The 9985-nt window shown below is 50.4% G+C and overlaps 2 protein-coding genes across 4 annotated transcripts in view; one reads left to right on the forward strand and one right to left on the reverse strand.

Annotated features, from left to right (window-relative positions):
• Window positions 1-7907, reverse strand: part of LOC125950484 (E3 ubiquitin-protein ligase Ufd4) — a 23838-nt gene extending 15931 nt beyond the window's left edge. The window contains exons 1-3 of one of the 3 annotated variants that reach the window (XM_049678515.1): window positions 7158-7907; window positions 3908-3962; window positions 3412-3831 (exon numbers count right to left, since the gene is read on the reverse strand). The gene's annotated coding sequence lies outside the window, so the exon portion shown is untranslated. The remainder of the gene's footprint in view (window positions 1-3411; window positions 3832-3907; window positions 3963-7157) is intronic. The other 2 variants (XM_049678514.1, XM_049678516.1) reach the window with 2 other exon arrangements.
• A 289-nt stretch (window positions 7908-8196) lies between these two features.
• On the forward strand, window positions 8197-9956 carry LOC125950522 (putative E3 ubiquitin-protein ligase UBR7). Its single transcript, XM_049678607.1, has 3 exons — window positions 8197-8444; window positions 8522-8671; window positions 8750-9956. Exons 2-3 carry the CDS (start codon window positions 8540-8542, stop codon window positions 9866-9868), a joined length of 1251 nt encoding a protein of 416 aa, XP_049534564.1. The 5' UTR covers window positions 8197-8444; window positions 8522-8539; the 3' UTR covers window positions 9869-9956.
• Window positions 9957-9985: the final 29 nt, after the last annotated feature.

Below are 9985 nucleotides of genomic sequence, written 5' to 3' on the forward strand. Positions count from 1 at the left end.
CACCCATCGCCACCACTATCTTTGTTTGTTCACTCTTCACGTGTCTCTCCACTCCCTCCTGTTTTCCTTTCCCAATGTCCCACAGACTCCCCATCGTCCATGTCTTTGCTTTGCTGAAGTTTGCCCGTCGTGTCCCAGTTGCAGTTGCTGCGAGAGCGCACCAGATCACCAGAAACCCCCCCCCACCCCCCACTTCGCACTCAGCTTTCGTCTGGCATGGGGTGTATGGTGGCCCCACACACGAGCGTGATCATGAGGAGCCACCGGAGTGCGCGAATGGCGTGTTGTTGTGTGAGAACCAACCGCATCATCAAACAGCTTTCGCTTCCCTTTTGCGACCCGGTTAAAAGGTAAACAAGGGTTGTGGAGATGGAAGATGCAGCAGCGCATCGTATGCACCACATACCACCCCGATGCCAGCCACTAACACACACACACACACAGACAAACACATACAGAGCCGACGCTTCAGCTGTCGGAACAATAGCGCAAGCGAGCAGCAGTCCAACGTCCATTGCTTCCGGGTTCGTGGTCCGATGGTTTCGACGACGGAGACCATCAAGAGAGGAACACCATCCATTGCCTATGACTCATAACACATTCGGACAGTGAACGTGAACGAACAGGCGACTTCAAGATGGAGATGGAAGTGCAAAACACGTTCCAGCTGAAAGACTCTCAGCAGTACCGGAGCGCAGCAACCCTTTGTGTCACCGTTCGTTGGTCGTTATGGCGATGGGGGTTTTCTTCCAATCATCATCATCGTCGTCGCCATTGCCGTCGCCGTCATCCCTCCATCAACTGTTCACAGCTGGTTGCTTGGTGCGTGGAGCTTATTGTGCGCGCGCGCACACACACAAACGCACGCGTGCCCGCGTAACCAAAAACTGCCGTAAGAAGCCGGAGATGGAACGAAACCGTAATTTATTAATGCAAACCGCGTGAACAGTGTGCCTAGTGCGACGGGGAGATAGAGCGAGAGAGCAGCGGAGCAACTAGAAAAGCGCCATAAGGAAGGTATAGAGGTGCCTTCCCGGTGGCACAGCACGAGCGGCACACGGATAGGGGGGAGTTGATTGCGGTCGATTCGATGAGGTACCACTACCATCACGCGGTGTCGCGGCTGTCAACAGACGACGACGACGACGACGACGACGACAGTGGAAGCGCCGCGATCTGCTTACGCGATCACCGCGAGTGTTCGGTACTACTAAGGGACTACCAACATCACCATGCTATCCCCGTTCGCTTCCTCGAACACGCGATCTAAAGAGGCAACTAACAAACCAGCCAGCTGGCTGGCTAGGCTAGGCTAGTGTGTCTCGAGTGTTACGTTGTAATGAGATGAGATGGTGGGCAGACAAAACGGTAGCAGTGGCTCTTGGTATGCGCGATTCACCACCATCCCCACACGCGACCACTACACCACTGGTCTGCAACCCTTCCCCACAGTCTACTTACTAGTAGTTACTGCCAACTTCCTTCTTCAGGGACATGCGGAAGGTGATGCCGGCAAAAAGAAAGTTGTTTGGGAAGGTGGTACATGTAAAACGGACCATTAGCTTGTGGTTAGCGCGAAGACCCCCACCACTCCCAACGTGCACTCCGCACCCTACCTGGAACTTTTGGTCGAGAGCAGAAAGAAGCCCTTCAAAGAAGCGGCGACAAGGTTATCACGATCACCACACACACACACACACACACTACGACCGAGCGCGGTTGATGCTGCTGCTTTTCGTCGGTCTTCCTTCTTGGGACCAACAACTCGAGCTTCTTCAAAGGTCGTTGCGTCGCAGAGTCAAGCAAGACACAGGCGGACACAAAACAAAAAGAAAACAAATGGACACTACTGCGTTGCGGTTACCAGTGCGCGGCCATTAGACCACAGAGCAGCACCCTCTCGCTCTCGCTGGTTGGTTCTTAATTTCATGGTCGACAAAGTTTTGCATACGTTCAAAACGGGCGCACGGTCGCTTACCCTCTCGAATGAAGGAGCACGGTGGGGGCACGCTGCTGCCGTTTGAAAGGGTCATATGGAATGGTGAGGGGAGTCAAGGAGCGAGAGGTAGGTGGTGGGTCACGAATTGCAAACAAGTTCTTTCGTCGCAACGCAATAAAAAGAAAAAAAACAGAAAACCCATAATGCGTACACTAGTAACGGTGCGCAGCGTGCTGCGATGATGACGGCGTGGTGACCTTCTTGCTTCTACCAAGAAGTGTCGTTAGCCTTTTTTGCTTTTTGCTAACCGCACTGTCTTTCACTACACGCCACCCCCTCGGTGGGGCAGATGTTTGACGCTTGTCATCGTCCGGAGGCACCGTTCGATGTCTGGTTTGATGCATAAATACAGTTAACACATTGAATTGGTGTCTCTTTCCTGATTGTGCTGCTTGGTTTCTTGCTTTTGGGGACATCGAGACATTCCACCCTAAGTCGCGCATAACATACACATGCCACTCGGTTTCTACCTTGTCAAACACCCCCATCTGTTCTCTTCTTGTCCCGGTGGTGCCAAAAGACACATGGTTGTTGCCATAGCCATCAATTGCGAGTGACCGCGTGTGTGCGCCCGCGCCATAAGCTTGTGATTGTTTTCAATTTTGCTCTCGTGAAACGCAAAACACGCTATCAATGGTGGGACGACGGTTTCGGTCTTTGCGGTCTACAATGTGTTTTCGAGCGAGAACGCGAGCGCGCGCGAAGGAGAGGGAATCCGATTTGCAAAGCAATGCGCACGCTAACGGCGCCAAGCACATGTGTATGGCGACTCCCCATTCCGGCGAGGTGGCATGGCGACTATCACCAATCGGCTGATTACGCATATGGTCGCAGAGCAATTCATGCAGGCATGTGGCACCGATTGAAGTGATTCCCGCCTGCGCTCCCCACCGTTAGCGTTTCGGTGCACCACCACCAACAGGCCATGTAGCAGGCGCTGCAACCGTTGCCCACCGGTTTGACGACACATTTGCTTTTCGTATCTCAATCGGAGGTGGCTGGGAAGATCGTGAATCAAATGCAACTGCGGCGGGGTGGTGGTACGTATATCTCACGCGAGTGTCTCTCACACGCTTGCGCCAGCAGTTGACCCATACTCGTTTAAGTGGCGGCTAGAACCTATTACGCTGCAGCTGTTGGCTCGGTTTCACACTACGGCTGCAGCACTGTTGTCTCTCTGACCACCACCGAACGTGATATCGCCCTATCGTAGAATTGGGATTGTTGGGCACCCAACAGAATAATTTGAAAATAGGTGAACGGATCTCGTCGTACCGCACACGATGATGGCAAACTTGTAACCAGATCGCTTCACATGCCACACGCTGAATAAAGCGGGACAGTGACGACGACAATGCGCGCGTGCGAAGGACATCCCCGCGGGTAAAGTAAGCCAAAATTCAAGGACTAACCTTCAAGCGGTTCGTTTGCCCCCGGATTGGCCACTGTCAGCTGCTGCGAAACGTGCGGTGAGCATGCACTAGGAAGCGAAGCGTGTGATTCTCTCCTCCTGTGAGTCCCGCCCGCGTGTTCTGCTGCGGTTTCTATGTGGCACTATGCTCCACATTCCAGCCAACTTCAAGAGAATCTTTCGCCTGCTCAGCTCTTTAGCTATCGATCCAACATTCGGATTGGATTTTCAGATTCTTCGAAACGATTCCTTTGCTTATATTTCATGAAAAAACGATTAGATATGCCCGCCCGTGCGCAACGGTTCCGATTTCTTACACTTTTTTATGGTTTTGTAAGTGCACCTAAACCTAAAAGCCGTCTTTAACGATCCTTCAACACTTGAAAAAATATTGAATGCATTCCGTTCGAGATGGACAGAGCTGCTACGGATGGAGGAATGGATACGAGATCACTTTAACTTTCCTCATGCATGGATTGCTATGGTGAAATACTAACTTTGCTCACTGATGTCGTCGATCCTCCTCTTGTGTCAAGGAGTTGCTGCGCGTATCTGAAACGATAAGAAAATAGTGGAAAACATTACTTTTCGTGTCGTCTATGAATCAATACCATGTAAATGAGTTAACTATCTTTGCTACGACCAGATTCAAGTAGTACTACAAGATAATTTAACACATTTCTGCCAAATTCTATTACATGCAAGCATCTAAATGCCACTTTCACACTTCCGTCATCCAAGCTTACTCGAACAGTTTTCAAAGTAATCTTTTAACCCCATAGCACCAAAATGACCTGCTAAGACCAATTTGCAATCCTTTCGTAATCCCATAGGTTTGATGGTGACAACGTTCTTTGTCTTTCTTTTTTAAATGCTCAATCTTTGTTTCCATTTTTGTTAACATTTCTGCTCACAAACACCGAGACGTTACATACTACTCTTCGGCTGCTGGCATCGGTGTGCCACAACAGCGCCAGCTAAAACAATCCCATTCGCACCGAAATGACCACGAGGAGTGGTGGTTAATGCTCCCAGGAAAGATGCACTCTTGTGTGCGAGATGGGGTATGTTTATTTTCGTACCCCCCGTAGATATATTGTAAACAGATCGCCACACGCTCTTTTAAGCCGTAGACAACAATCAATTAGGCACCGGATTCGGGGGGAAGGGAGAACGGCTTGACAGAACCGTACATCCCAGGAAGAGATACGCTGCTAAGACATCGTGATTGCGTGTTGAACCACCTTAGACGAAGAGAAGTTACGCCGTGTATTTTGTGTGTGTATATAGTCAACTCATCATCGAGAGCACACCCGCGAAACTAGGTCACCACAACATCATAGCGACGGTCGATGGCGGTTCCTCGCTGGCTCGTAGCGGGACTGACTACTCCAGGGCACGAGAATGGCTTTTGGCTGGGATGCTACTACTACTGTTGCCAAAGATCATCGCTTGCGAGCGGGAGAGATGTTTTCATAACGGTTAAAAACCTTCAAACGACTCGCTCACCGTTTGCTAGGTATGAATCACAGACATCATCCACTTAAGTGGCCCTCTCCCTCCTGCTTTTCCTACTTCTCGTAAGGGGTCGGTCGGTCGGTCGTTTCTGTTGTCTGGAGCAGCGCCTTTGAAACCCATTCGCCGAAATAATGCACCCAAGAAGCCAAACTGAAGCACGAGCGAGTGGCGGCGGCGGCAAAAGGTTAACTTTCATTTTTCCTTCGCAGGCGCGCTGCTGTCCTCCCTACTTTTCCAAGCGGACAAACGGCGGCATAGAGCAGAGGGGGGAGGGGAGGAAAGCTTCCACTCGTCCATCTATTCCAATTTTCGGTGCCTTTTTCACGTGATCGGATCGGAACGGATCGGTCGGCAGAGCGGTGGCAGTGGCTAATAATCGAATGCGCCACCGGGCCCCAAAGCCAGACACTAACGAAGAGTATATGTTCGTCAAATATAATTGCATTTTGAGGCCATAAATTGCGTCGGCCGCTCGATGATGTTACGCAATGGAAAGGCAAGTTTCTAACGCTCCACACAGTGAGGGGCGCCTCATTTCGATGGAGCCTCTCTGCCACTCTCTCTTTCTCTCGCTCGCTCTCTCTCTCTGTGTCCATATGCACGCACGAACCTCGCGCGGAACATATGAAATAGGCTGCGGGGCATGGCCGCCAATTTCCGACGTTTTCTTTGTACCGTCGCCGCGTGAAATAGCGCCGGAAGCAGCAGAAGAAGAGCAACTCCAGGGCTACATTAATTCACCCAAGTCCGTGCGCGATTCCTTTCCACCTTTGAGGTTTGGGGCACATTCGAACTAACAACGAACCGAAACCATGAACCTCCACTCTCGGATTGCGTTGACCAAGCGAACGAATCACACCATCCGGATAGCCAGTAGCTGGGCTGGGGCCTGGAGTCATGAATAATCTCGCCTACATTTCGTGCACATTTCACGGTACATTGATTTTAGCAGTGAAACTGCTACTGCCGCTGCTACTGTCTCGCGTCGCACGAAAGATTTTGCAACACGGTGCGGTGGCTCAGTAAGAGTTATACACGAAACTCGGGGGCTCACCGCATATTACCGAATCCGCGTATTTATCGGCTGCTTTTACAACCTTCATCCAGAAGTCGGTAGATTAGATTAATCCAATTTTCGAGATAGAGAGACGAAGTAAAAGGTACTGCAGTACCTCTACTACACACAAATGCACACATCAACACACGTACACGCACTGTGGGCACTCCGCACACTTAATGATTCATCGCACGATGGATGCGAGAATAACACATGAAAATGTAACATTTCATCATCATCATCATCATACTGTCTTTCCGTTTGGTGCGTTTGACGTGTGCATGCCCTGGCGTACCATGGCCTTCCTCCTGTCTCCACGCGTTCCGTGCACTTCCATTCCAAAAGGCCACACATTTTGTGTTGCCACTGGAAACATACGGTGCGAAACAAGTAGTTGGGGGGTTGAACACGTTTTTGATTTTCCGGGGGCTGTTGCTACGGCATTGCACCGTACTGCCGCTGGGGCTGGTGCTACCAGTGGCGCTTATCGATTTTCTGCCTTAAACGAATGGAATAGAGGATGTTGCGTATGAAAAATCTCATCGATTTTCTGCAGCTCGCTCGCGCTTGTTTTTGCACCTCGGCGGAGATCCGTCATCATCATCGTTTCTCGTGTGCCAAACCTTCGTCGCCGCCTCCACAACAACATTCGTTGCGAACACGGGGAAAACCTCGCAAAGCAGGAAACGCTTTCGCGAAATCCCCAAACCTTCACAGAGCATTTGGTGTCGATATTGCGAGAAGACGCTTAACCCGCGGGTAAACTAGGAGCACAGCACAGCTCCCCACCGCGCTCGCTGGCCGTGTTGCGACGGCTATTTTCGAACCAAAATTCTCGCACGAGCAATATGTTTATCGCCAATTCACTGCTGCTGCCGCTGCTGTGTTTTTCTCCCATCACGACGACGGCGACGACGACCATTTTGACGAGCAAAGGAGTTGGGTGGTGGGGCTCTCGCGCATCGCAGCCTCCTGCGCTCTGCTTGCCCTACAAAACGGGCCAACTGGGTTCTCCCGCTTGCTTTATGATCTGTTTTGCACACTCCGAAAACAATGACTCAGTGAAAAGCGAGATCTTCTCTGAGCTGGCGCTTGAGGTGCCAATGCGGAAAATACTAACGAATAGTGTCATCCTGGAAAGGGGGAATAGCGAAAACCAACGACCAACTTACCAGTAATGGGAGGTGGTGGAGGAGACTACTTGCATCAAAGCTGCTGCTGCTGCTGTTGATGCTGGTGCTGGTACCCTTTTCTTCCCGTTCTTTTCACTACAAAAGGGCACAAATCTGCTGGTACTCCCGTTGTCTTGGCTAGCTCATTTTCTCTCCTCACTCAGCTCGATGGATCGCGCGACAAAATTAGATCCTCCTGTTTGCCTCTCGCTGCTATTGCTGCTACTACTACACCACACGGGTGGCGGCGGAGCGCCAGGCGAACGTGAACGCGAATTATGCAAGATTTTCACCAGGTATTTTCTATATTTCCACTACGTATTTTCATCACCGCACCTCCTCGTGGCCCTTGTGGTTCGTCGTCGACACTTCTTCTTCTGCTTTTCTCCTTCTTTACTTCTCGATTTTGCACTCAAAAAACTGCCTTTCACGGGCCTGCAGCTACCACCAGCAGTAGTAGGAGCGAGCGAGCGAGGACCACCTTCCACTTCACGCTCCGGGTCGAGGGCGTAAAAGAGACCGCGAACGGTCTCTTGGCGAACGGAGCTAGCGAAATACGCGACCGCACCGAACCGTTAATTTTCTTCGACTTTTTTCGGAGAAAAGATCCACCACCAGGTGAGGCAAAAACGCAGCTCCAAAAAGGGGCCGTCCGCGGTTACACCTCAGGGTTCGGTATTTCCAAGAAACAAAGAACAACAACGACTCGCTGTATACCGGCCCTGGTTGCTAGAACCGAACGATCCCGCTCCAAATATTCGTTTCAAGAAGCGAAGTGGATTTTAAAACTATTTCCAACAGCAATCTGCACTGAATTCGTGCTTTGCGAGTAAATTTGCGAATCATGATTGGGTTGAACCAGAGGCTATAAACGAGACGCGGTTGACAGTATTGTTGGCAGCACTGGTTGCCGAAGACATGAGTTGATATTTGTTGCGCTATTTTTCACAGGACCAAAGTTTAAATCGTAAATTAAGGTGTCAATAAAGTGGAGAGAAAGGTTTTCTGCACTATAATTTAAATTATAATTTTAGAAGTGTTTTCCACCCACTCCTTCTGGCAGAATACCTAGATTTGTTGTGTTATTGTTATGGTCCTGTGAAAAAAGGGCGCATCTTCAATGAGAGCGGGTTTTGACAACTTCGGTGATGGCGTTTGTCCTGGAGCCCGCGGAAATAACACCCGGCCTGCTGCAACTGGAATCTCAAGGCGATCGCAAATTCCAAATCTCATCTCGTAAAACATCTTTCGTGGTGCCGTTTTTGGTTTTTTAACTTCTTGCTTAAGGTAATTTAGCAATTTGATTGTGGACGCTCTGCGTATCATCATATTGTGAAGGTAATCTCACGAAACGCATATTCCAGCAGTGAATCGCAAAAAATATGGAACCGGCGGAGGATGCGGAAACTTCCTACGTTACGATGGAGGATGTTCTGAAGGAACAGGAAGATCTGGAAGAGACATCGCGTGCGGTATTGGGCGGTTCGGATGAGAAGAATTGCACCTACTCAAAGGTATGATACGGGTGCTCCACGAGACACCCCGTAAAAGTGGTCCGTCATATAATCCGCACCATTTTCTTCCTTTGGCAGGGCTACGTTGGAAGGCAGGCACTGTACGCGTGCCTTACGTGCGTTCCGGAGGCCCGTGGCGATGAGTCCAAGCGATGCGCCATCTGTCTGGCTTGTTCGCTCAAGTGCCACGATAATCACGAACTGCTCGAGCTGTACACCAAACGCAAGTTTCGTTGTGATTGCGGCGGAAACCGAATGCCTGATGTGGAGTGTAAACTGGGGCCGAAGAAGGAAGAGGACAACGCCTTGAACCGCTATAACCAAAACTTTTCCGGTGTGTATTGTGTTTGCCACCGGCCGTACCCTGATCCCGATACGGACGTTGCCGATGAGATGTTGCAGTGCATCGTGTGCGAGGATTGGTACCATTTCCGTCACTTGGACGTAGACCAGGAGAAGAATGTGAAAAATTATGCGGAAATGGTTTGCGGTGGCTGCATGGAGACGTTACCCTTCCTGAAGCACTATGTCGATAAGATTGAGGACCTAAACAAAACGTCCCTGGACGATACACTGCAGGTGGATGTAACGGGGCTTGATGACACGGTAGCTTCTGTAACGGCTGACGAGGATAACGAGGATGTAGGTCCGAGTGCAGCGAAACAGCCGCGATTGGATGATTCAACGACCTCGGACGCTCAAGCGAAGGGCGCCGAATCGGAAAAGAAGCCTACCAGCGAACCGAAAGTGGACATTTGCACAAAACCACCGTTCGATGAAGGGACCGAAGAGAAGGGTTATAAGAAGGGAGCTTCGTTTTGGATCGAAGGATGGCGAATGCAGCTGTGCCAGTGCCAGGCGTGTCTGGCCATCTACAAAGAGCTTGACTGTGAGTACCTGCTCGATCCGAAAGACACAGTACAGTATTACGAGGACATTGGCAAACGGCGCCAGGCTACGGTCGGATCGTCGTACGAGCAGGGCATGGAGATGTTGAGCCAGCTCGACCGTCAAACACAGGTCAGTATGCTGACGGAGTACAACCGGATGAAGGAACGGTTCCTGGAGTATATGGAATCGTTCGTGACGAGCCAGCAGGTCGTCACGCAGGACGATATCAAAGAGTTCTTCGCCCGGCTGAAGAGAGATCGGCGAGCGGAAGGTGGCGCTAGTGCTCCACCGTACTTTTGTCGCTAGAATCGCTAGACCGGATCGGTCTCTGCGTAACATTCAGTATCTTAACACTATTCCGTATCAAATAAAATTTATGTACACATGTATAACATTATCGTAAATTGTTAAATCATCTTCTTT

This window comes from Anopheles darlingi, chromosome 2 (assembly GCF_943734745.1).
Source record: "Anopheles darlingi chromosome 2, idAnoDarlMG_H_01, whole genome shotgun sequence".
In the NCBI taxonomy this organism is placed as follows: Eukaryota; Metazoa; Arthropoda; class Insecta; order Diptera; family Culicidae; genus Anopheles; species Anopheles darlingi.

What these genes read in the sequence shown, in the direction of transcription:
- LOC125950522 (XM_049678607.1), top strand. Translation starts at nt 8,540, where the DNA reads ATGGAACCGGCGGAGGATGCGGAAACTTCCTACGTTACGATGGAGGAT. An exon ending in AGAATTGCACCTACTCAAAG is followed by an intron (nt 8,672 to 8,749) that starts GTATGATACGGG and finishes TTCCTTTGGCAG; the next exon opens with GGCTACGTTGGAAGGCAGGC.